The 27,893-nt window shown below is 35.7% G+C and overlaps 2 protein-coding genes and 1 non-coding gene across 5 annotated transcripts in view; 1 reads left to right on the forward strand and 2 right to left on the reverse strand.

Moving 5' to 3' along the window:
- Positions 1 to 27,893, reverse strand: part of LOC117203713 (uncharacterized) — a 1,186,790-nt gene that overhangs the window by 432,733 nt on the left and 726,164 nt on the right. The window lies entirely within an intron of this gene.
- ORC5 (origin recognition complex subunit 5) overlaps positions 1 to 27,893 on the reverse strand; it is a 78,755-nt gene that overhangs the window by 44,030 nt on the left and 6,832 nt on the right. For all 3 annotated transcript variants that reach the window (XM_004263376.3, XM_033439499.2, XM_033439510.2), the window contains exons 3-11: positions 27,130 to 27,330; positions 21,288 to 21,362; positions 17,883 to 17,994; positions 12,393 to 12,523; positions 9,823 to 9,871; positions 9,646 to 9,736; positions 6,140 to 6,192; positions 3,772 to 3,884; positions 2,007 to 2,054 (exon numbers count right to left, since the gene is read on the reverse strand). In XM_004263376.3, coding sequence (XP_004263424.1) covers positions 2,007 to 2,054; positions 3,772 to 3,884; positions 6,140 to 6,192; positions 9,646 to 9,736; positions 9,823 to 9,871; positions 12,393 to 12,523; positions 17,883 to 17,994; positions 21,288 to 21,362; positions 27,130 to 27,330 — 873 coding nt within the window. The remainder of the gene's footprint in view (positions 1 to 2,006; positions 2,055 to 3,771; positions 3,885 to 6,139; positions 6,193 to 9,645; positions 9,737 to 9,822; positions 9,872 to 12,392; positions 12,524 to 17,882; positions 17,995 to 21,287; positions 21,363 to 27,129; positions 27,331 to 27,893) is intronic.
- Positions 22,598 to 22,704, forward strand: LOC117195492 (U6 spliceosomal RNA). The gene has a single exon (XR_004475210.1). It is a non-coding gene; the product is annotated as a U6 spliceosomal RNA (small nuclear RNA).

Genomic DNA, 27,893 nt, shown 5'->3' on the forward strand with positions numbered 1-27,893 from the left:
TCTGAAACTCACCATACGCTCCAGTCAATTTCATTATTTCTTGTATATACCCTATACTATCTTACCTCTGTTTCTTGGCTCAAATCATTTCCTCAACTAAAATGTCTTCTCCTCCCATCTTTGCATATCTAATCCTCACCATTCCTGAGTGCCCACTCAAAATGCAAGCCCTACTACACATCCTTCCCTCCCTACCTCAGCCAGAAGTACTCTCTCCTCCTACCCATCCTTTATGACCCAAAGCAGCTACATACATAGGAAAGAGGGTACAAAATCAATGATCTGCCTATAGTGGAGAGCCTAATCAGAGATGTCTCAGTGAAAGGGCATACTAGAAAAGTCTTTCCATGCCAAGCAAATGGATTTGGTGAGGAAATCTGCCTGCCAAACCCTAGCTCTGTGTGAATGGGAGAAAAAAGGCTTCCCTGAGACTTTTAACTAGAAGCCAGAGCTAATGCTGATGTGGGGGCAGAATTCACAATAGCTTTGTGGTCTGCAAGTCCCCAGGCTGAGAACTGAATTTCAAATGATCCCAGGTTACCAGTGTTCACAAGTGCTTGCAGAGAAGTACGTGTAAAAACTTTCAAAGGAACACATCTCAGGCCTCAAAAATTAAAAGACTAAGTTCAGCCAACAATTAAAAATAATAAAATGTTCAGGAAACAGGACATTATGTGCCCAAATCAGCAAAAATAGAAAACGTGGAATTAGACTAACAAGGACTTCTAACACTGAAATATAAGACACAGAATATTAGTTTTTTTATGTTAAAGAAAAATATGAATAGGAAAAATATTAAAGTGATCAGATAGACTTGAAACGAACCAGTAAAACTTCTGAAGATTACACATAACATTACTGAAATTACAAAACAAATTACCCAGAATATAGCACACAGAGATGAAAGGGAATGAAGAATATAAAGACTTAAAAAACACAGATGGTACAGTGAAAAGGTCTATCATAAGCCTAACCAGTGTCTCAGGAAAACATGTCAGAGAGAATGGAGGAGAGGCAATATTTGAAAAGTTAATGACTGAGAATTTACGAGAATTAAATAAAGGCATCATTATTCAAATTTAGGAAGCAAAACTAATGCCAAGTAAAAAGAAATTCAATCCCAGATACACTACAGAGAAACTGTAAGAAGACTAAAGTAAAAGGAGAAGAGAACTTGAAAGCAGCCAGAGAAAACAGAGGAATAACACAGGAATAAGAGACTCACAGCAGTTTTTTTTTTAGCAGTAATAAAGCCAGAAGACAGTAAAATAATGTCCTCAATTCAGAAGTGTATACTGAGCAAAACTGCTTTTAACAATGAGAGTGAGAAACAAAACTCACAGCTTCTATAGTGCAAAGTTTAGAGTTCTAACTTCTCTATCTTCTGCCAGGAGAAACCGCAGTGGTTAAGATGTACAAGAGAGCTGAACAGTCTAAATGCTCCTTTTGGAAATTTCAACTTGCCCCACACCCCTACCTTCAAAGTTGCTTAGTGCTTCTAATTCCTAAGCTTTTCCAGATTCCTTGGGTCAAATCAGCTTCTTTTGGGGGTTACGTTTCAGCCTTCTCTGATGTGCTCAGTCACCGACATATCTATCTACTAGTCAATTCCAAATTTTATAGATCTCTCATCTGCTTAGTCCTTATTAGTTTAACCTTTTTAATTTCTTCAATGCCATCTTTGTGGTGTTTCAAAGGGGAAAGGAGGAAACTAAGCTATATTTAATTAAAAATTCCAGGGTGACCTTTTTCATCTATTAATTCACTAGAAAAATTTTGTGAACTACCTTTTATCTCTAGAACGAGCTCACCTGAATTGTGCCTCCCCAATCACTGTATCCAACGTAACAAAATACTACTACAGCATTATGATGGTACCATATCAATACAAGTAACTTCTTACATCCAAATGACTATGTAAATGCATACAATTATGCATTTATCAACTTCCTATAATATTCTAAATTTGTAAGTTTTTCCCATTAAAGAAATTACAACATAAATACCTTTTCATGTTTCTTTAGAAAGTTGGTTTTCTTGATTTTCCCATGATGCTGCAATTAAGCAAAATAATTTTTAAGATGAAAGATAGTATTCCACAAAACCAGAAAGCATAATTTGTTTAAAACATGACACACATAAGAGTAACTTATGTATCTTAGGCTTTTTTATTTTATTCTATTTATCACCTAAAACATCACCTTAAAATACCAACATATTTTAGGCTTTTTAAATCAATTTTGATTGTATACAGGATTACTTGTGCATGTAAAGAAAGAGGTTTCAAAATAAAAGTGATATTTCCTAAAAGAACTTATATTGATTTATTACAGCACATTTATTTCTATAAAAACAAAACTTCCAAAGATAAACGGGTTTTCAATTCATTCTGTAAGGCAGGCTGTCAATTCGCATAAAATTGAGAGCATTTAGTTAAGCACTTGGGATTCAATAGTAGGGAAAAAATATAGATGCAGTCCTTGCCCTCTTGAAACCAAAGACTAGTGGTAGAGATAGGCAAAAAATAAACAGACAAAAATGTATTATATTTAATAATAAATCAAACTGCATATTATTTGTTTTCAAGAAGAAATTCTAAAATGAGATTTCTCCAACTAATATACATGCAGAGAGCCTCCTGAATGTTCTGGATAATGATGTATGGAGTACATGATACTATAGTAGGAGCTTCAGAACAATAAAGGAGTTACTACCCTTAAAATCATTCCCATCTCTCATATTTTTAACAAAACCTTAAATTTTTTTAAATGTAGAATTATTACCTAAGGTATACCTGAACTCTTCTGTGAGACTACCTACTTCACCCATTCAGGCTGTGATCTTAAAGTGAGAAGTCAAAAATAAATAATTAAAGGGGGAAAAAAAAAGAACAGGTGGAATTTAAGTATGTAGAGATTGGAGAGGAAGGAATTCTAGATGGAGAAACCAATGTAAACAAAAGCTTGGGGAGTTGGGAAAAACAGCTAAGTTCTGGAAACAGAAAAGTTAAGTTTGAATTTTTTTTATTAATCAGCTTGTAATTGGACTTGCTCAGGATGTGTAGCAAAATATATCTGGTTGCAAGGATAACTTTCACCCACTTGACATAATGCCTTGGTAAGAGAGTGAGTGTTATAGGGAGAACACCACACAGAGCACCCGAGTTCACTCTGGAGGAGAGTTGGTGTTTGCTTAGGTGGAAGGTGATTGAGGTAATGGCTCACGCATCCTAAAGAAACCCTTTTGGGAAGTTTAAGTGTGAGGAATGCTCCACTGATGGATAAAGTTCTGAGGGCCTCTAGATTTTCTTATCAACATTCATTTCAGGAATATTGTTTTTTGCTGTCATTTTCAGACTAATTTGTCTTTCAAAATTCAGCAAGCAATGCTACCCCCTCCATGAAGCCTTCTTTCCTCAACACTTCCCTGCAAGTTGTTTATCATATCATGCTTACTAGACACTAATACCACCCCTCTTTTTTAGCCTGTCTGCTCCAAGACTGTCCCCACCCCAAAAGTGGCACTCACTCACCCCCAATATCCTAAAGAAAGTTCTCAAATAACACTGTTGACTGGCAAAGGTCAAGTGAGAAATAAAGAATAAATGATTAAAGGAAAATAAACAAACAAAATCTTTAAAGAATGAGCCCTAAATACATATTTAGCAATCTCTTATTCTAATCTCTATCCCTTACAAATTTACAAGTGTTGAGGAATTTCAAAATATTCCCTAGATCTGCAAAAATAAAGTGAAAAAGAAATAATCATTACCTTAAGGAAAAACCTTTTGTCAGTTCTTGCTGGATTATAAGAAGCGAGGTATGCAGCAATGAGAATAAACTTAGAGTAATATGGAAGTTCCACGTGAGTATATGCCGAGAGACCTAGATAACAAAATACTTTTATGAAGGTATTTAACGGGCTACCATTAGATTTTAAGTATCTCTTACCTTTTCTCACTTATCTTTTGACTTCCATATGGTACGCTCTAGTCAAAAGATTTTAAAGTGCCCTGAGCTTAAAGTGCTATGATAATGATGGTGGTGGGGAAAACATTATTGTTAATGATATGCTCTGCTCATTCTGTTATTTTTGTTTGGCTCCGCCTCTTCTTAAGTCCTGCCCTTCAAAGCCACACTCTCCATTAAACCTTCCCTGATGCTCCCCTACCACACCAAAAGAGAAAATTTGTCTCTACTGTGAATTCCTACTTCATGTACCTTACTTACGATCCACATAAATTTATACCTTATAAAAAGAATTAATTAAACGTAAGTGATATTTCTTACTAAGCTACAGTGTTCACTGAAGGAGCCAAGTCTAATGTTTTTTTTGTATCCCTACAGTACCTTGTACAAATAACTGAATGAATGGATAAATAAAACAATAGAGTCAGTCAAGCAGCAATGATTTTTATGGAAAGGGAAAAAGGAATCTGATATTTACTGAAATATCTAGTATGTGTAAGGTGCTTACGTAATGATTACATGATGTGCTAGGTGCTTTCCTTAAGCATCTCTGAATCTCTGCAGTAACTTAAAAGTAGATATTCTTTCCATTTTAGATAAAGACACGGAGTTGGGCTCAAGGCCACATAGGCAGCAGAGCAAATTACTGCAGATTTTTTTTAAACTCTAGTATCTATTTCTTTCCATTACAACACACAACTGAAAATCACTTGTATGGTACTTCAAGCATTTAAAAACCAAAACAGGGACTTCCCTAGTGGTCCAGTGGTGAAGAATCCACCTTACAATTCAGGGGAAACAGGTTCGATCCCTGGTCAGGGAACTAAGATCCCACATACCGCAGGGCAACTAGCCTGCGCACCACAACTACTGAGCTTGAGCGCCTCAACTAGAGAGCCTGCGTGCCACAAACTACAGAGCCCACGCACTCTGGAACCCAAGCGCCACAACTAGAGAGGAGCCCACGTACTGAAAGATCCCACATGCCTCAATGAAGATCCCGCATTCCACAACTAATTCCTGGCACTGCCAAAAATAAATAAAATAAACAATAAATAAATCTTTAAAAATAAATAAAAGTTAAAAATAAAAACCGAAATGGAATCTCAATACCACTTCATTTCATACCACTTCCCCCACTGACCCAACTAACTGGCTACTGACTCAACTTTTAAATAAGAGTATTTTAGATGGTTGCTTTACTTTTTTTTAAAGTAAAAGTAAAGTTGACCCATACGGGGTGGGGGAATGTTGGGGGCACAGACACCCCTCTCCTCCACAGTAGAAAATCTGCATATAACTTTTGACTCCCAAAAAACTTAACTAGTAATAGCCTACTGTTGACTGAAAGCCTACTGATAACAGTCAATTAACACATATTTTGTATGTTATATGTATACCTACATATATATTATGCATTCATGGCATACCTAACTTTTTCTCAATTTTTCTGATATTTCTAGGCTATGCAGTTCGTCTGCCAGTTTTTTCAAATTGTTGTGTATCTCCAAAACATTTTCCAATATATTTATTGAAAAAAAATCCGTGTATAAGTGGACCCATGCAATTCAAATCTGTGTTGTTCAAGGGTCAACTGTAGTTTTGCTGGGATAAACCCAAAGTAACAGTTTCTTTAAAGAAAACAAAAGCACAAAACTTTCAAAATATAACCAAATGAAATGCATCCCCCAAACTACATTAACATAAAATTGAATTTTATTATATAACTCATGAAATACATATATACTGAGATAAAATTAGGTATACAATTGATTGTTCTAACACAAGCATTTAAAGAAATATAAACTGCTTGGTTTTCACATGATATAACCCAACATGTAGAAACTGGTATTCAAACTTCTTCCTATTACATTGGTGTGTTGCTTAAAAGAAAATCATTAATTAAAATATCATGGTAGGGAATTCCCTGGTGATCCAGTGGTTAGAACTTGATGCTTTCACTGCTGGGGCCCAGGTTCAATCCCTGGTCGGGGAACTAAGATCCTGCAAGCTGCGTGGTGCAGGAAAAAGAAAAATCATGGTAGCTTGCAAATTATCTTTTATAACACTACTGACTGATGCTATCTTTATAGTGTTAACTTAATATCTTGATTATTAGTAATCAATTAAAGAAGTGTCTCTGGTAATTGTCTCAACACTTCCTTTGATACCTTTCAGTTGTCCTGGATCTGTGTCATCTTTCTGTAGCTTTTCCCACTGTGAACTGAAAAAAAAATGAAAGAGCAATGATGGATTGAAAACATATAAAATCAATGTACTGTATTTAAAACAAAGCTGTAGAAAAACTAAAACTTTTTTATTTAACAAAATACATTTAATTTCCTCATAAATAAGACAAATAACATATACATGTTCGTACCTCTACAAAATCATTTAGTGTATATTAGAACAATATAAACTTATATATCAATGCCCAGATGTTGTATTTTTTAAAATCTCTTTTCCTCTGATCATAATTATAAAGCTATCAAAAAGCACCAACAAATAAATAACATCACCTACCATACAATAAAACTCCCAATACTCCAGTTATCATATTAAATACAATTGTTATACACCACTTCTGAACTCCATAACAATTTCTTTAAGTATCATTACATCAGAAAACTGAGGCCCACAGGTTAAGTTGCCCAAGGACACTCAGCCAGTCAATAACACAAACTCTGCAGGCATTCTACAAGGATTCAGCTCTTAGTTCCACTACCAGGGAACAAGGTTGGAGACTTTTTCATAATCTGTCCAAAGTGCTTATAAAAGCTATAAAACCAACATATATTCCCAATAACAGTTTGTTGAGTGAGCATCTAACCTTCTATAGCTTTACTCTCCTTTTCTTTATTCTGCTTAACCCAATTATTATTATTATTATTTTGTTTTTTTTTGTTTTTGCGGTGTAAGGGCCTCTCACTGTTGTGGCCTCTCCCGTTGCGGAGCACAGGCTCTGGAAGTGCAGGCTAAGCGGCCATGGCTCACGGGCCCAGCTGCTCTGTGGCATGTGGGATCTTCCCGGACCGGGGCACGAACCCGTGTCCCCTGCATCGGCAGGCGGACTGTCAACCACTGCGCCACCAGGGAAGCCCTGCTTATCTCAATTATTTAATCTCAATTAGAAAATATGAAATATGTGATGATTATTATTCTTTAATTTAGTAAAAATTTTATTATACACAGGTGAATGGAGGTTGGGGGTAGCAGGGAAAACAGCTGAGTCATTTACTGTGAAGAAACTTCAAATGGACCAGGAGATATCACCAGGCTTAGAATGCCATTTCTCTACTACACTACTGGAGAGTCTCACTTGTCCTTTATATCACAGTGTTACAAAAAGGTAACTAAGGGCATTATATATGCTATTATTATAAAGGAACAAAAATGCAAACTGCCCTAAATACCAAAATTTTTTCCAAAAAGACAAAGAAAATAACCACATAGGAAATTCTGCAAATTAATACAACAGTTAATAAAACATATATATTTCCTATCAATAAATATAAATGGGTATACCCCATTAAAGAAAAAGGTTTTCAGAATGCCTCGGTAAGGCAGGAGGTCAAATTAGCAATGCTTATTTCTGTGTTCTACACCTTTCTGTGAAAGAAACATACTAAAGATTATATATTAATTGCATATATAAAGATGTTATGTTACATATGCATACTTGTAAAAGAAAATGAGTACAAATCAGAAATTATATAGGTGGTTAGGAAAAGAATGAAAGGAATAATGGGGTGTGAGACTTCCTTGAGTATTTTTTAATAGTTTTAGGTTCTGAATTATTCTGACACCCTCTTTTACCTGTACAGCAAACAATGAGTTTATTCTACTTTGCCCTTTCTCTTTCTCTTCTTTTCCCATTTTTTAACTTTGTAACTGTGTTATTCCCATCCTTGCATAGTATGTAACATATACATAGTGTTCTTCTATCCTCATTCCCATCTTTTCATTTTGAGCTAAAATTAATCAAATTTGGTGCTCATCATTCCTTTTGCTAAAGTTTCCCCAGTCATCTCCATTGCACCAGCACTGTCACTAGCAGACTCTTCAGGAAGTGTTTATGAGTATAGTGTTCCCTGTGTTCTCACATGTTTAAAACTGTTTTTCTATAGCCACGATACCTGCATGATAGGTTGGCTAGATATAAAATTCCTTGGCTTACACATCCTCTCTCAAGTTTCTTGAAAATGTTGCTCACTTGTTGTCTTGCTTTATTACAGATTCACTTTCCTTTGTAAGTGACATATTTTTGCCTTAATTTCCACCCCTTGCTTCATTCTTCACCACCAAGCCTCCAGGAGATGCCATGTCCTTCCAAATCACCTCTCCACCTCCCCTCAAAAACAGTACTTTCCCAAATCTGCCTTGTTAATTCTTGTCTACGTACTCTTGAAACACTTCCTTTTGATTCTTCAGTAGCCAGTGCTCTAATCCTTCGGGTCTCACTTGTTCTCAGTATTATCCCACTCAGGGTTGGACTCTCTTTCTGGAGGTGATTCATTTGTATTTTATCACTACAAGTCGACCCCATCCCCTGTCCCCACTGTCCTCTCCTCTCTTCCTTATAGTCTTTGCTTAACTTTTCACTTCAGCATAAGCCCCAGGGTTGGCTTTGCTGGCTTCAGTTATTTATTTCACTATTTACATATAAACTGAAGTTTACAGTCAGCTCTGTAGACTCCTAGTCATATTGCAGGCAAGGGTTATGAGTGATTTTATTTGCTTTCCTTACTGACCTTGTGGAGAGAACTTGATTTAGGTGGCCAACACTATCCTATGGGAAACTGGAAGTCCTTCTATTACTATGTAAGAGTCACTTTAACAAGCATCCAAATTTTTCTACCTTTAAAAGATCAGATCACAAGCTTTTCTATTCTGTGACTTCCAAACATTCTCATTAATTATTAAAAAGAGGAATAATAATATCTTTGTAATGTTTCTACTTATTTAGAAACTATTATATTCTTAAAATCAGCTAATTAAATCAAGCACAAAGTATAGAATAAGGTATTCATGAAAGAAAAATGATAACAAAATTGATTAGAAAGTGAAAAAAGACAAAAGCGTTGATGTTTTTAAATTTCCTATGTTGCTTTGTAATGTAGGCTAAACCTAACACCTATAAGGCACTTTATTATTCACAAATCATCTTCACATATATTATTGAAATCTTTTAAGGACTGTTAGAAGAGGGATCCGAGGTCTAGAGGTTTTAGGTGAATTGCTAAGACCTCATAAGGCAGAAAACGGCTAAGCTGGAAATCAGAACTATGTTCTCACTACTCTATGTCCGTGCAACCATGTCTCCTAAGCAGCTTCATTACTATGAAAGTCTAATAACAGACAAATGTAGATTTATGACTTGACTTATACGTTTCTTTAATAATCAATTTTTTATTATACCATTCAAATATCTAACATAAATATATAAAACAAAGCTGAAACTGATTTTCCTGTAGCTTTCCAGATTTAAAAAAATTAGCAATTATTAGAAATATGCCTTGTGTAACATACTGGCTAAAAATTGTCTGTCCTTCCCAAAATAATAAATGATTCAAATCACAAGAGTTTTTGCCCAATGTGAAGAAGGTAAAGGAAAACATGTACATTTTAGTGAATATCCCAAATATAGAAAAAATACATATACTGAATAGAAAATTACCTTGATATTTCCCTGAGATAAACAGTTTGCATGGCTTTTTTCAAATGAGGTTCAATATTTCTCCAGAGTTTGCGAGTATCACGTTCACTTGCTACTCCAAAGAGAGAAAATTTCAATAATTTAGAATTACAGAAACTTTTTTCAAAAGAAATATTATTATAGTAAAATTATAGTTACCTTCTCCTTTAACAACAGGTTCACAATATTTAGGAAAATTAAGTACTGCCTACAAACAAGGAAAAAAAAGAGAAAAAAGCACTTATCTACCACAATTAAATATTATTTTTCAAGTAAAAATTTTATTAGAATTCAGGCAATTTTATTTCAATATAATTGGCTCAAGTAAAATGTTATTATAGTTTATTACTACAACAATAAAACCACAATTATCAATAACAACAGTAAAACAATATGTAAAATATTCCTTAACTGGCTAAATCCTGCCTAATGTATCAGCCTCTAAATATAAAGAAATATAACAATTCCCAAAGCAAATTTAAAAGCACATACATAGGGGCTTCCCTGGTGGCACAGTGGTTAAGAATCTGCCTGCCAATGCAGGGGACACAGCTTCGAGCCCTGGTCTGGGAAGATCCCACGTGCCATGGAGCAACTAAGCCTGTGTGCCACAACTACTGAGCCTGCACTCTAGACCCTGCGAGCCACTACTGAGCCCACGCGCCTAGAGCCTGCGCTCTGCAACAAGAGAAGCCACCGCAAAGAGAAGCCCGTGCACCGCAATAAAGAGTAGCCCCTGCTCGCCACAACTAGAGAAAGCCTGCGTGCAGCAACGAAGACCCAACGCAGCCAAAAATAAATAAATAAATTTATTATATTAAAAAAAGCACATACATAGAAAAGATGCCTAAAAAGAATATTCTGCAGATGATTTATTAAACTCTTAAGAAATATGCCACTTACAAACTTTAAAACAAATAATAATATCCATTTGAAGGAAAAAGGACAACATATACTATCCTATGTTCTACATACTCAGAAAAATAGAACACTATACTATTTTTTCTCCAATGCTTAAAGATCATTTCTTATATTTATTAGTATTACTAGTAGTAGTAAAGACTTAAACCATACTTCAAGCTTCAAGTTTATGAATATGATGTAACAACATAAAAAGCTGTAACCTCATCCCTAAATAAAATCATTCCTCAGTGAAACCCAAAGGACTTTATAAAAACCATGTTTAAATTTCACATTTTCTTTTCCTACTAATAGTTTCTCTAAATAATTCCTCCTTCTTGTACTTTATAATCTACTTTGAAATGGCTGCCAGCACAGATTCCCACAGGTTTCAAGGACATCAGTGCTAAGGAGTAGAAGCTACAAGTTATTTCCCAGGAAGGACAATGGATGAGTACTTGCTCCTGACTCCATCTCACACTGAGACCATGCACTGACCCTCGCTCCTCTCTGTAAGCCCCCCCGTTGTCATTTCCCTTGGGCACCAGGAGTCTCAGACATTCAACTTCCAGAGAGATGTTAGTGATGAGCTTGAACTAGAACAGCTCGTCTTCTGTTTTTTTCCCTACTCAGAAGATGCTTGAAACGTACAACTAAATCAGAAGAGGCCTAAAGTTTAAAAGTTCCAAAAACATACTAAATGTGAACACAATTTTAAATGGTCATTTTCTCCTACATTCTACCTCAAATACACACTGAATCCCTCTAAGTAATACTTTTCAGAGCGAAGAAAAGAGCAAAGCAAAGAAAATGTACCAAGAGATGTAGAATCTGTTCCTTTGAAAGCAACTGTTTTCTAGCCTTAGATATATTACCATTTTCTGTTACATGGAGATAAGACCTTAAGTATTAATAAAAGGTTCTAAAAGTGAAACCTGATATTCTTGCCTCCTCCTTTTCAGATCCCCACAACTAAAGTAAAAAGGTAAAAATTAAATTAAATATGAAAATTAAAGTAAATACAATTATTTTCCAAACTGCCTATGAAGTATAAACAGCTATTCTAATGTTTTTAACAACTTTTTTTTTTTTTTTTTGCGGTACGCGGGCCTCTCACTGCTGTGGCCTCTCCCGTTGCGGAGCACAGGCTCCGGAAGCGCAGGCTCAGCGGCCATGGCTCGTGGGCCCAGCCGCTCTGTGGCATGTGGGATCTTCACAGACCGGGGTACGAACCCGTGTACCCTGCATCGGCAGGCGGACTCTCAGCCACTGCACCACCAGGGAAGCCCTTAAAAACTTTTTAAAGTAATCTTTTATATAAATATTCAAAGTAATCCTTTATATAAAGAATACTAACTCAAGGTCAGTGGCTAATGAAACACCTATATAAAGCTTCTGACAATATTCAAATTCATCTAGATTCCAGACCACTATCAATACATACATTAACCTGAAACAATCTGTTACAAAAAATTAACAAAAAGATATAAAATTGCTTATTAAGTTTTCACACCACCTTTCTGTTAATCTTCATTTTAATTTTAATAAAGTTAAACATTTTCTGCAATTAGAGAAAAGAGAAAGGAGGAAATTAAAAAAAACACTCCTAACGACGTATGAAAAGAAACAACTAAAAAGACAAAGGTTTCTGATCAGGTCAAAGTTTGTACTAACCCACTGACTTCTACATTCTTAGGGTGTATTTGCTCCCAAAGGCCATATCCAAATTTCCAGAATAAATTTTCAGCTTCTAGCCTATCTCACACCCTTTCTTCATGGAAAAATATTAAAAGATGTACTTTTTTTTTTTAAGCAAAATGAGCACGGACCAGATGCCGGAGCTCCTTCAAATCTCGACAGACGGTGTAGAAAACTCCAAGAAGAATGTTAATGTAGGCAGCATAGAAATCAGCCGAATACTCTGGAGGATGATCATGGGATAGAATCTTTTGAAGGTTACCTGTTCACAGGACACAAATGAACAGAAATGACTGACCTATCACCCTAGTTATATCTTCTAGCATTTTATAACAAAGGTTTAAACAATAAATACACAGGCTCAGCAATTATTAGGAACAATGAAACAGTTACAAGATTAGAATGCAAAAGTAATACAAGTTTTGAAACTGAGGTAAAAGAATTATGAACCTAACATTCTAAGAAAAATTACTAAATTTTACTCAAGACAAATACGAAGCAATGACATCTAAAGAAAATCACAAGAACCTTATAACAGGCAACATCAATATCAAGGGCAAAAAAATCGTATGGATTCCACTTATTTTTCTAACAATTAAGTAAATCAACTAGATAAAAATAAGCGGTACTACATAAACTACCACCAAACTGGAAAATGCTCATTTTTTGTAAAATGAAAAGAACTCATGATTTTTTTAATGAAAATCTTCATCTTTACTATGTCATTCCATTTTTATAAAATGTGTTTTCTTCCTACAACTTTGGTGTCTTTATTTCTCTTCTACCTTAAACTCCTTATACAGTATCACATGTTTAGAGTCCTAAACTTATATTTTATCCTGCTAGAAATATATTGTAGAAGCACAGTTAAAACTAAAAAGAAACCACCTATTATTCAAAATTTCCCGGTTATAGCACATAAATCAGTCATTCACTCATTCCTTATTGCAATTCCCTCTGACTTCTTGATGCAATGGTCTCTTTTAGACTTCTCAGTTAAGAGCTCTTTGAACATGACTAGTACTTTAAGCCCAGTTCCATAGGATTCAAGACTTTCACAATACTTACAAGTGAAAATTCTCATGGGATGTTCTGATCGTGTCAATTTCCTTTTGTCTAAGAATCCCTTTAAGTGAGTATTTTTACCATGGATACTCTCCCATTTACCATCAACCTTTGATTTTAACTACTGTCTTATTCCTCACAGTCAGTTAGATATAGGTACATAACAATAGATATGGCCTATCAACAGATACTAATATACAGAAATTTAGAAACAGCTATATTAACGGGATCTTTTAAACAGGGCAATTGGCCAAAATCAAAAAAACAAATAAACAAAGGCCCAAAAAACATTTCAAAGCCTACTCTCATGCCTAGAATGTTATCCTGAAGGAATTTCAGATAGAGACTGTTACTAGATTTGTATTTTAATATCACAACCACTGAAAAAAAATACACAAAGTCCAAAACTTGACTTTGGAGTCTATGTATTTTTACATGTAATAGGAGTTTTAAATTTAATGTTACTAAGTTTTTTAAAACAAATATTTGATACACTAAAAATTTCTAAAGGTGCCTTAAAACTTGGAGATAAAGGTATTTATATATTGTGTTGGCCAAAAAGTTTGTCTGGGTTTTTCCATAACATGTTACAGAAAAACCCAGAAAACCCCGAAAGAACTTTTTGGCCAATCCAATAAAAGCTGACAAATAACTGGATAGATGAAAGAAAGAAGGGAGGGAGGCAAGGAAGAAAGGGATCAACGGTCAGACAGACAAACATACATAGGCAAAAAGGTGGTGTCTAAATGCACGGATGAGGAAACCTGGAAACCAGTTAAGTCTCCAGCTTAGACTGCACTCCTAAGCTCCTCCTGACTCTCTTCTGGGTATCCCTTCCAGGTGACACTCAGTACCTCCTAAGAGAGTTGATTATATATGACCACTGGCCCACTTCAGTTCTGACTAAAGTCTCCTAAGAATTAGAACTCCCACTGGGTTGCAACAAAAGTAGAACAGCTACTTAGTTATACAGGCTACAGACAAATTCTCAGAGTACAACTCAACATTAAGGAAGCCATACCAGCTCTAACAGTCAAACTTACTAAAAATCCCATCTCTAACAGAAAGCTGAAAGCAGTGTACTAGCAGGTAATAAATAAAGGGAAGGAGAAAGCACTTGATGGGTCCCCTGCTGTATTAAAATTTCACTACCAAAATACGGTCTAACACACCAAGAACCATTTCTAACATGGAGAGGGACTTCTGCTGCCAGTCATGAGGGAGTAAGAGGGTCCAGAAATACTCTCCTATAAATAACTAAAAACTGGACAAAATATAGAAAACAATTATTTTCAGACATCACACAATAGGCAACAAAGGACTGTGATACATGAGAAAAGTGAAATGAGGTGAGTCTTACCATCAGCCAGGCTTTCTAACTAGAGGTAATTTTAGAACTGTCGTACAGGAGAGTTCCAAAAGGAGCCCATTAATCTCAGTGAGTTGATAAGACAGAGATCAGAGAAGAGAGAGCTAAGGTAGCTACAATGTGCAGGGTAGAATACATGAGAAAAGGAAGCTATGCAGAGAAAGAGCCCCAGAAATCTGCCTAGATGTTGCCCTTGGTTCTTAGCTGAATAACAGTACTTATATGCATAGAGTAAAACCTCAAAAGGACAAGCAAGAACAACTTCTGGGGAAAAAACAATTACTGGAGAGCTGTTAAGTCAAACAATTTCCAGAGTTCAGACAGGGCTATAAACTGTTCATTTTGCCACCAGTAAGAATGGAGAAACTATACTAAATACATGGGGCATTCAGCAGAGAACCCAAAAGGACTATATCTTAGAAGTAGAGCTAAAATTAGCCCTGGAATAAAGGCTACTCTAGACTCTCTCTCCAAAAGAGCTTAAAAATAATCTCAAAAGGGTCACATGTATCTTCAAGTGATTTAAATGCTTAACTAGAAAAGAAGTCCAACATGCAACAAAAAATTTAATACTGTCATTCAATCAAAAATTACTAAACACATGTGAAAGTATAATGGATACCCATAATAGAGAAAAATTAGTCAATAGAAACATCCCCACAATGAAAGAGGTAGTAGAATTAGTAGACAAGAACATTAAAACAACTAATATAAACATGCTCATATGCTCAAGAATATAACGGAAAACAAAAGCATCATAAAATTGGTAATGAAAATTCCACTGGGTTGGATTAACTGCAAATTAGACACTTGTAGATAAAAAGGTCACTGAACTTGAAGACACAGAAACAAAAGCTATCCCAAGTAAAACACTGAGGACAAAAAATGATGTAAAATTTAAATAAATAAATAAGAGATTCACCAGGACAGTATCACGAGGTCTAACATTCATGTAACGTGGTCCCAGAAAATGGTGTGGGGAGCAGAGTCGGGGGGAACAACAGGACACAGATAAAATATTTTTAGAAATAATGGCTGAAACTTTTCCAAAGTTAAAACTATACACTCACATATCCAAAAAGCTCAACAAATCTCCAGCAGGATAAACAATAAAAGATATTTTCCACCTTGCCTTTTTATTTCTGTAAAGCCCAAATAGTAATATATTATAAGGTTTATAATAAATGTATATGTTAAATGTAGGACAAAAATAGCACGAAGGTTGTGAGGTGGGAAATTATAAGTCATTGAGATTTTCAGATTGTTAACTAGAGAATAACTTAACTTATTCTGATTGATTCAATAACTAAACCAAAAACCTGATCAACTGCACTATAATCCACCTGAAGAAAAAAAAAAACAAAGCATTACCAAAACATGAGCAGTCTGCGTGTGGGAGAGAGAAAACAAGAAATCCAAATTAGGGCCCTAGTGATACTGCTAAGAGGAAAGAGTGTCCTGAACATCAGATACCATATTTCTACAGATGACATATGTACCAAGTTATAATTGGATGACTTAGACACTAAGATTATCCTTTTGCCCTGGTTCCATGCTTACTTATTCTGACTATAATTTGGCTTATCAATTAATGCTTCCTTTTTGAACGTTTTTTTGTATGATTATGATGCTTCTGAATTATTTTTTAAAAACCTAATATGTTAAAGGCTCTAAAATTTAATAATCAGATGAACTTGGCTCCACATTATACACTTTTCAAAAATCTATTAGCTTAGGGCTTCCCTGGTGGCTCAGTGGTTAAGAATCTGCCTGCCAATGCAGGGGACATGGGTTCAAGCCCTGGTCAGGGAAGATCCCACATGCTGCAGAGCAACGAAGCCAGTGCACCACAACTACTGAGCCTGCGCTCTAAAGCCATGAGGCACAACTACTAAGCCTGCATGCCACAACTACTGAAGCCCACGCACTGCAACGAAGAGTAGCCCCCCACTCGCCGCAACTAGAGAAAGCCCGCGCCCAGCAACAAAGAAAACACAGCCAAAAATAAATAAATAAATTTATTTTTTAAAAAATCTATTAGCTTACACTTTCTAAAATTAGCAAGGTCACTTTATTTAATTATGTCCTCAAATTCTCTCCATCTCTGCAGCTTTGTATCCTTATTTTTTATAAAATTTAATCAAATTCTACAATTCATTATAGCATACTTTAATTTCAACTTCACTTGAATACCAGCATTTTTTAATAATTTTTCACTAAAATGGGTCATGAAAAACTTTAACATCTAATGGTCACAAGAGAAGTACAAAGAAATTCTTTTTATGAAATCCTTTGATTTATTAATTTTCTTCCTACCCTTTTCTCCTTGTGATTTTTCATATAAGAGGAGCTATTAAAAATTTAAGGGTTCCCTTCATCTGTTTTGGTTTCCTTTTTGTTATCTCAATTATCAAAGGCAGGAGGTGTTACCTGATTGCTGTTCTTGTGAAAACAGACAAAAATGTGTTGATCTTAATAATGAATGTTTGTAGCTGATCAGTTCACAGGGATAGTGTTTCAAGGTCAAGGAATGTTATTTTTTCATAGCCTCTAACCATCTTATGCTTCAGTTATGATCTTTGAATCTGAACTATCATATTTGCACAGTAACAGCACAGTATTAATCTACAAAGCTACTCAGCAACAAAAAAACTATTGTATTCTTCCAAAGATAAAAATTATTAGGATCTATGAAATTTAAGATTAAACACAAACCAAAAAGAAATAAGAAACACAAGGGCTAGCACAGTTGCTACTGTAAGAGTTACAGTAATGAAAAATGAGATTTATAAGATCAAAAGATACATTCCACATAGTACTTAACTCAAGTACATGGTATATAAAGATTTCAGTACAATTTTAATGTGCTTTGCCAATCTAAACAACTCACTTGTATGGATGTAATAATCCCACTTATATATACATCTTACTGTAGTGACTAAAAAAATGTGAAAATACACCTTTATTTACAAATATGTGAGAACTGCTCTTTCAAAAAAACGTTAATTATACAAGAACAACCTCTATAAGTGCAGAAATATAAATACTATTTTATTTAAGATTGGCAGCAAACCATAATAGATTAAAACATCCAAGTATTCCCATTTGAACATGCTAGCTTAATCTTTCAAACAACAAAAACTATTTTACTGAATATCATTTATCAAAACAATGTTTTCAAATTTACCTATGCTATAATCAGGAAAATACAAGACAAATGGCTCAAAGCATCCAGTATTTGGACGAAACTTTTCCCAAACAATCTCGCTGAGAAAGATAACAGTCACATTTCTGTCAGTCTGTAAAAGAGAGATAAATAAAAGTAAATTTGCATTAAAAAATCTTAATCAGAACAGTAATTCCATTTGAATTTTTCTTTCAAAAGAAATCCAGCAAAGTTCCAACATATAACAAATTATTTGCATACTAATAAGCCATATTTAGAAAACCCAATCAAGGAGCTCATCCTTGTATGCAAATTTTCAAACATAATTACTTAGAATTTCCATAAAACTTTTAGGTTAATTGACAATTCAGTTACCCATGAACACTAGGACAGTCACACAACGACTAATTTTATAGAAATTAAGAAACACATCTGCTTGAACAATTAAGACAAGAACTTTTTATGGAAAATTTCAAAGAAATCACATGCTTTACATCAATAAACCAAAAAAGACAAAACTTAACATCTCTCGTTATTAAAATGGCTATAGTACCCAGAGAAAAGAAAATATCAGTTGCATATTTTAATGTATATTCAAGATGTTGAGTATACATTAAAAACACAAACAAGTGTGAGTATCCAAAATACCAATGTTAAGTAAACAGAAAACTTTTTAAATATATGTAGAAATTATAATTAGTATTCCAAAAATAACATTAAGAGAACAAGCTCAATGTGTATGTTATCCTTCTACAGAGTGGCCACAAATGCTAATTCTAATGCTAGAATTTATCTATAGACACCGGGCATTCTCAACACAAATTTTAATATTCCCATGTTCTTTTGGACCTCTCCCAAGTTGACAAAACAAGACATATTTGTTTTGTTCTATAACTATTCTTAGGACCCAGTCTCATACATAAATTACACTATACTTTGATGGTGATTTACTATTTATTGATTTCTAACTTATGTGTAACCTTATATTCCAATCTTCATTATTTAGAGAAATATACTTCTGGCTAACAAAGATAGCTGAGTTCAATAAATTAATAACTCCACAGAAAATGTAGCATCTTTACGAAAGAAAGGAAAAGATTTTTACTTTCAAATGCTTTTTGTCTCATTAATTTTTAAGAATCCTTCAATTCATTTCCATAGGGATAAAAAAGTATGCTCTAAACACAATCTTGATTACAAAGCATTGAGTTGTTTTTGCTTTAAAATATGATTACCCAAAAGAATTTTATAAAGTCTGTTAAAAAAAAATACTGAGAGGTTAAAAAAATAGAGGCATTTATCAGTCTAAAAGGATTTTAAGGACTTCCCTGGTGGCTGAGTGGTTAAGAATCCACCTGCAGAGGACACGGTTTCGATCCCTGGTCCATGAAGATCCCACATGCCGCTGAGCAACTAAGCCTGTGTGCCACAACTACTGAGCCTGCACTCTAGAGCCTGTGAGCCATAACTACTGAGCCCACACACCGCAACTAATGAGCCCGCGTGCTGCAACTACTGAAGCCCATGCACCTAGAGCCCATGCTCTGCAGCAAGAGAAGCCACCACAGTGAGAAGCACGCACACCGCAACGAAGAAGTAGCCCCCGCTCGCCACAATTAGAGAAAGCCCACACGCAGCCACGAAGACCCAACACAGCCAAAAAAACAAAAAAAAGTATATTAATAATAAATTAAAATATATATATTACAAAATAAATGAATAAAAGGATTTTAAGTTGGGTAATGTTCTCATCTGTTCATCTGGAAGTACTTTCAGTGTACAGTGATATCGATCATAATTTAAACTTCATTTTAGTCTGATAAGTATTTAATATAAAAAAATGTGAAATGCTTTTCCTATATTTCTCTTAAATGAAATACACATTTAAAAATCAAGTATGCTTTCAGAAACATCAAAACAACAATTTTCTTTTCTGATGGAGTTGAGCTTACTATGAATCTTTTCATTTTCTTCAAATAACTTCCATAATTAAAACTAAAAAAAAGTGAAAGGCCTACGTACTGTGACAGGATGCATGATGCATGACAGGTCTAAGTACTGTGACAAGATAAAAACAGTGGGGTAAGTTTTACTGGAAGGGCGAGAGGACAGCAAGAATGCACTCTGGCTACCAGAGAGGGAGTCCTTGAGCAAAACAATGGGAAATAGTGGACGGATTTATGCAAACAAACACAAGAAAAAATAAATAAAAAGAGAGAAAGAGACCTTTACTCAATGAGGATGGGTCCCTGATGTCAGTAGTAAAATGCCAAGAGTTAATCCATCTGGGAAAGGCTAGACTGCATGAGGAAACTTCCACGATAAGCCACCAACAGCTACACTTACTCTTCTCTTGTCCTCTCCACATCTGCCCCTCAAGACTATTACTAAAAGAGGATTTTAGGAGTCAGCCTTAGGCACACAATGATTTCAGTGGCAATCAGTTGAGAACTTCTAGCAGTTTCTCAAATTTGAGTAATATACTTAACTTTTCAAAGGTGGAAATGCTCTAGGCACTGTCTCCCCAAATATTCACTTAATTTTTATTATAATGTTCCTTAATACTTAAATAATACAGACATAAAACTAAGTATAAACTATTTATGCTCAAGGTACTTATAAAGTCATAAAACCAAATATTTTTATTTATAAGTTAAATATAAAACTATAAAACCAGTAAAATTTAAATTGACATTATTTGAATATGATGAACATTACTGTTTTGCCTAAACTAAATCTTTGCTCACTTCATGAATATGGTACTAACAGGAAACAGCCACAGTCCTTTTTAGTTTAGCATTCCTATAGCAACTAGTATTGGTAAAAACTGAATTCTCTCACCAATTTCCTTTATTCAAACCACTACAAACTACTGCCTGTTGTTGCCATCATATTACTATTTGGCTTTCACCTGACATATACATAGTAAGTCTCTCCCTGTTCTTTTCTCATTAGGCCATGACAATCACAGTAGAATTAGTGTTATTCAGTGCCAACACAATTTTAAGTTGAAACACAAAGCTCATTCCAAAAACTGAGCGGCTATGAGACAGAACATCAGATGATCCAGAACAGATCTATCATTCTTTAGATTACTGAAATGAAAATTTTAAAATTCTTGCAGACAGTTCAAAGTCTAGCCCATCCCCACAATTTACTCTAGCAAACACCTAAAATCTTTTAATAGAAAGCAGTGTTAGCCACTTCACAATCAAAAATAAAAGCTAAAATAGTTGAATAAGTCTTATTAAATCACAAATTGTTTTAACTTTGAAAAAATCCTCAACTTCACATGTAATAGAGAAATGTATATCAACTTTATATTAAGAGATTATTTCTCACCTATCAAATTGGCAAAATGAAAAAATGTGACAACACAGTTCTACTGATTAGGCCACAGGGGAAAAGAATTCATTCATCACTTACCAATTCTTGTAACCTAAGAAATCCAGGTAAAAGATATGCTTCCATATCTCTTAGATACTCTGCTTTATCAAGAACCTTATGAAAAAAAAAAGCAGTGTCAAAATTGATTTTAAAAGCCCTTTAGCAAAACATTTACATAATATAATGCAAAATTATCTGAACTTCCCATGTTAAAAAAAACGGAACTTATGAATTAATTTTTTAAACAGTATTTACATTTGTGGAAGACATTTCAAATAGGTCAAATAAGCTAAAAAATGAACTACTAACAAAATGTTTCAACGCAGATTTTAGAGAATGGGTCATAGTTATCCTAAAATAGGTTTGTTTTAAAGATATACCATCAAAAAGATAATGAATGAAGATGCTCTAAGGACCTTTTCTTATAGGTATACAAGAAATAAAACTATGTGCATTTTTAATTACATTTAGTAAAAGATAAATGTCTACCACGTACCAATAATTACAAAGCTTTCTGACCTGAGAGATAGAAGAAAATTCTGAATTTCATCATATAAAACTTTTCTTGCTTGAACTTTGTAACTCGATACTAAACCCTGTTTAACTAGAAAACCGATCATGTTAAGAAAGATTAAATTTTTTTTTTTTTTTTTTTTTGCGGTACGTGGGCCTCTCACTGTTGCGGCCTCTCCCGTTGCGGAGCACAGGCTCCAGACGCGCAGGCTCAGCGGCCATGGCTCATGGGCCCAGCCGCTCCGCGGCATGTGGGATCTTCCCAGACTGGGGCACGAACCCGCGTCCCCTGCATCAGCAGGTGGACTCTCAACCACTGTGCCACCAGGGAAGCCCCAAGAAAGATTAAATTTTTGTTCAGTGTTATGATAATGCTACTGGGATTATGTTGCAAATTATAATCATTTAAATTAGGAATAAAATTTAAATGCAGGGAATATATTATTTCCCTGAATAGTCCAAATTGTTTATCTGTTTTATTGATTAATAGATAGCTTGAAACAATGTATGAGAGTAATCAACTTAAGATATTTCATTCCTAATTCATTTAGACAAAATGAAGCTAAAATTATTTACCACTAAAAAGATACAAATTAGTTTCTCCACTATGTATTCTCAATTGCAATTTTCCCATCAATTTCCATTTTAAAACTCTCTAATACATGACACAGATTAATTCAAATAAACTGGTCCATTTGTATGCCCATTTTAATGCAAAACACAAAGCTGAAGCAATAAGTTAACAGTTCATTCTTCTGACTGGATACAATTAACCAACTGTAATTAATGGTTTTATGGTATTTTAATAAATGATCCTTCTTCAAAAGCAATTATCAGTGCCCGCTTCAGCAGCACATACGCTAAAACTGGAACGATACAGAGAAGATAAGCATGGCCCCTGTGCAAGGGTGACACGCAAATTCGTGAAGCGTTCCATGTTTTTGCTAATTCACTTTGTTATACAGCAAAAACTAACACACCATTGTAAAGCAATTATACCCCAATAAAGATGTTTAAAAAAAAGCAATTATCAAATAACTAATATTCAAAGAAGTTAACATTTTAATTCAGATTCAAACATTTTAAAAATAATTTACCTGAACGTATTCTAATAGACTTGATTTGTAAGCTTGTTTACTGACTAGAAAACATCCTCAGACATCTTTCTGCATTATTTCCTAAGTGCTGAAACTTACCAATTCATGTATTAGCTAGCTGAACGTTCTACGAGTTACTCTAAATAATGTTCTATGCTAAACACCGGCAAACTTTTCCACCCTAATGTTTAGTTATCTAACAAATAACTTATTGAATGCCTACTTTGATCCATTGGGCCTGAAAAGTGAGTTGGGTCCTACTTATTCCTCATGGCTCTTTGCAGAATATTGATTCTCCCTCTTCCCTCAAGACACAACTTTGAAACTCTACTTGTTGGAGTCATCCAACACTCTGGGGTCATTCCTCCTTGGTCTTTAAATATTATAGCTTCTGACTATCACATCTCTAATATAACTCCTGTAGTTTTGGATATTTCAAAATCCACATAAATGACCTCCTTCTGATATGGTAGACTCATTTCCTTAAATCCCTCTCTCCACCAGTGATCTTGTTGCCTACGCTACCCAGTGAAAGATCAACTTATTTCCTACATCACTGGTTTCTGAAGTGTAGTCTGTGGTCCCCTGTGAGGTGAGGGTAGGGGGGTGTGCTGTTTCTGATACTCTTTCAGGAAGTTGGTGAGGTCAAAACTATTTTCATAATAATACTAAAAATTTATATGCCTTTCTCATCATGGTGACATTTGCACTAATGGTGCAAAAGCAATGGTGGGTTAAACTAGAGTCGTCTTAGCATAAATGAAGGTAACAGTGCCAAACTATACTAGTAGTTATTAATTCTTCACTATGTACTTGCTCTTAAAAAAAAATTAGACTTTTGCTTCTAAGATGGAGTAGATGCACTTTTTCCTCTTCCTCCTAAGTAAAACTAAGAATCTTGAGTATTACATATAAAACAAATGGGGCTCTGAAAGGTGGAAAGAAGGAGGCAGACCAGCTAGGGACCTCAGGACCAGAAGAATGACAACTCACTTCAGAGGGTGAATTGTCTAAGTTGTCTTTTTGCCTCACATATCCCATTTGTCGAGCTGAATAAGCCGGCAACACAGGAAGGCCAAGCAGCACAGACCAAAAGAGCCCCAACCAAAACCTTACTTTCTCTAGCCAAAGGACCAGGAAAGGGGCAGCTTAGAGAAACTTCCAGGACTATGCACTCTCCAAGTTTTCTTTATAGAGGACATCAGTACATCACTGATTTCTTGTCTCATTTCTTTTTTTGTTTTTGTTTTGCCGTACGCGGGCCTCTCACTGCTGTGGCCTCTCCCGCTGCGGAGCACAGGCTCCGGACGCGCAGGCTCAGCGGCCATGGCTCACGGGCCCAGCCACTCCGCGGCATGTGGGATCCTCCCGGATCGGGGTACGAACCTGTGTCCCCTTCATCGGCAGGCGGACTCTCAACCACTGCGCCAGCAGGGAAGCCCTTGTCTCCTTATTTCTTCATCCCCTAAACACTGGAGCACCAGAATACTCGGTCACTGGCCTCACCTCTTTTCTAACTCACTCACTCTCTCGGTGACCTAATCCTGTCTCACAGCTTTAAGTACGACTACTGTATGCTCAGAAGTCCAAAATGGTATCTCCATGTTGGACCTCTCTTGACCTCAGACTCAAGCATCCAAGTGCCAACTCAACATCTCTACTTGGACTTAACATGCCCCAAACCAAATTCCTCATCACTCCTTCTCCCCCAGCAAGACCCCACCTGCTGCAGTTTTCTCCACTCGGATAATGACAACCTTATCCCTTCAAGTGCACAAAAACTTTTTTTTTGAGTCATGCTTGACTTCTTTCTTTCTCTCCTCCTCCACACTCACTCTATCAGAAAATTCTGTCAACCCTACCTTCAAAATATATCCAGTCCATATCTTACCATATCCATTGCTACTACCCCGGTCTAAGCCAACATGTTGTTTGCCTAGATTAATACAAATGCTTCATAACTAGTTGTATTAGTTTCCTAGGGCTACCATAACAAAGTACCACAAACAGGGTGGCTTAACCAACAGAAATTTATTATCTCACAGTTCTGGAAGCTAAAAGTCCAAGATCAAGTTATTGGCAGGGCCATGCTTCCCATGAAGGTTCTAGAGAAGGACCTGTATCAGGTCCCTCTCCTAGCTCCTGGTAATCCCCTGCCTTGTGGCAGCATAACTCCAATCTTCATGTGGCATTTGCTCTATGTGCGTGTCTGTCTCTAAATTTCTTCTTTTTATTAGGACATCAGTCATATTGGATGAGGGGCCCAATCTACTCTAGTATGACCTCAACTTAACTAATTAGAACTGCAACGACCCCATTTACAAATAAGGTCATATTCTGAGGTAGTAGGGGTTAGAATTTCAACATACGAATTTTTGGAGGAAACAAATCAACCCATAACACTAGCCTGCACTAGTGTACTCTTGTACTCTTCGTCTGATTCTCAAATGAAGAATCAAATGTACCTGTACCCTTCATTTGATTCTCAACATTACCCCTCTTCCCCTTAAACTATATTCCAGCCAAAATGGCCTCCTTCATATTCTTTGAATACACAGGCATGCTCCAGTCTCCTCTGTATGCTCACGTAAATCTCTTTGCTTGGAATACTCTTTTTTCAGATATTTTCATGACTTGCCCCTCGCTTCCTTCAGGTTTCAGCTCAGTTATCATCATCTCAGTGAGATCTTCTCTGCCTTCCCCACTTAGAAATAACTAGCCTCCCCCGCCCAGGGGATTCTCCCTTACTCTAATGTACCACATCTGACATACTACATATTAACTTGCTTACTACATATCTTCCTCAATTAGAGGAATTAGCCACAAGTGGGCAGACACTATTTTGTCTCTGTTCCATCTCCAGTATCTAAAATAGTGCCTGGCACATAAGAAGTACTCAGTAAATATTTGCATAAATAAATGAACAAAATTAAAATGTGGAAGGAACTGTTTTATACATTTAAGGAGATGCAAGAATGCATAAGATGTGGTCCCTTCAGTGAGTATAAACTTAGCCATTATGAGAAGGTATTATATTAAATTTTAATTTCAATTCCAGAGATAATCATTTTTTAAAATAAGGTTAAGGTGTTATAAACTCTCACTAATGTAAAACACGTTATATATTTTCAGTTGTCTGCTAGTTATTTTCACATTGATGTAACAACTAAAACTTAAACTTAGCCAACCTAAAATCAAACAATTCATCTTTCCCAGACCTGCCCCATATATAATTGACAAGTTTGACCTTTGCTGTCTCTTCCATTTATTCTTTTCTGCATCTTCTGCCCCAACTCTAGTCCAGGCCCAAATTTCCTCTAATGGAAACAGTTACAAGAGCCTCAAAACCATCTAGCCTATGTCTTTCAATCCCCTCAAATTCACCTATTCAACATGCCTTCATAGCAGTCTTCCTAAAGCATGTTTGTTGCTCTAGCCTTCACTACGTCCTTGCCTCTCACTGCCTAAGAAATGAAATAAAGCTCGTTAGTATGGTTTTCAAGACACTCCCTGATCTACCCCCACCCACCTTTCTACTCTTCTTTCTCTTCCTTCATACTTTAAACCCACTAAGACCAGACTACTTGGCATTCCCTGGCCTCCATTCCCATCTGTATGCCTTTGCCTAATTCCCTCCACAGGAAATTCCTCTTCTTCAGTTTCTTCCTAATGATACCCGAATCATTCTTTTGGATCTATCTCAAATGTTACCACCTTATGAAGCCGTACCAGATGTGCCTGAATCAGTGCTTTGCATATCATGGTTATTACTAATCACATTCTATATGTAGTCATATGTGAGTACGTCATAGCTTTTCTACTAAAGTGAAGCTCCCTTTAGATAAGAACTACATCTACAGACTCATAGATAAGAGAACAAACTAGTGGTCACCAGTGGGGAGAGGGAAGGAAGGAGGGGCAACATAAGGGTAGGGGATTAAGAGGTGCAAACTACTACATATAAAATAAATGAGCTACAAGGATACATTGTACAGCACAGAGAATATAGCCAATATTTTATAATAGCTATAAATGGAGTATAACCTTTAAAAATTGTGAATCACTATGCTGTACACCTGAAATTTATCTAATGTTGTACATCAACTATACATACCTCAATTAAAAAACTATACCTCAATTAAAAAAAGAAATATATCTAAAACATTTTTAGGTTGCATAAGCACCTTGTACAATGCACTGTACATAAGTCTCAAAAGAAAATATGGAAATTGACCTAATAAATCAGTTTTCAAATAAGAGATGATACTTACAATATATACAGTCTGATCCTTGAGACTTTCAGCTTTGGTTATTTGTTTAAATAAGCGAACGAAGTCATTAAATGTTTCACAGGTTATTTGAGTAGAACATTCACCCTCTGAAGAACTAAGATGATTCAGCTTGTTTAAAATTTGTTCCAAAAGCAGCCTCAAGGTAAAGCATTCAACACAATTCACAAAGACATGTGGAAGCTGAAAACAAAAACCAAAAAAGTGTAAATAGAAAACACATATCCACAACAACGGCTCTGCTGGATATCCGCCATTTGCCCTTCTAAATCTATACCCCACCATTCTCCAAACTGCTCTGTGCCCCAGGAGGCTGACCACACAGACTGCATCGCCCAGACTCATTTTCTAGCTCTTGCTGGATTCAGCCAAAGGGAAGAACCAGGAGACAGAAGCAAAGTGGTAAGAGAAAGAAGGTGAATATTCATTCCCTTGACTCCCACCCCCATCCCACAGCTTGACAGTGGCTGCATCTTCTATCAAAGGCAACAGCTCGAGTTGGGCAGCCTCTCATCAAAGGCTACACCTCTTGCTGGGGCCTGATTACAGCTCCTTCCTGTGCCATTCAGGTCTGAGAGAGGTAAAGGCTCTCAGCACATCACCATCCCTTATTGGTTCCCTTAACATTTCTTCAACCTTTGTAAAATATTATAGTCCCTCCATTAAACACACTTTAATTATTTGAGTTTTCATTTGTTTCCTACAGGGATTGAAAGCAAATCGGTATTTCCCACTAAAGAATTCTT

The sequence above is a fragment of the Orcinus orca genome, chromosome 9 (genome assembly GCF_937001465.1).
Source record: "Orcinus orca chromosome 9, mOrcOrc1.1, whole genome shotgun sequence".
Classification (NCBI taxonomy): domain Eukaryota; kingdom Metazoa; phylum Chordata; class Mammalia; order Artiodactyla; family Delphinidae; genus Orcinus; species Orcinus orca.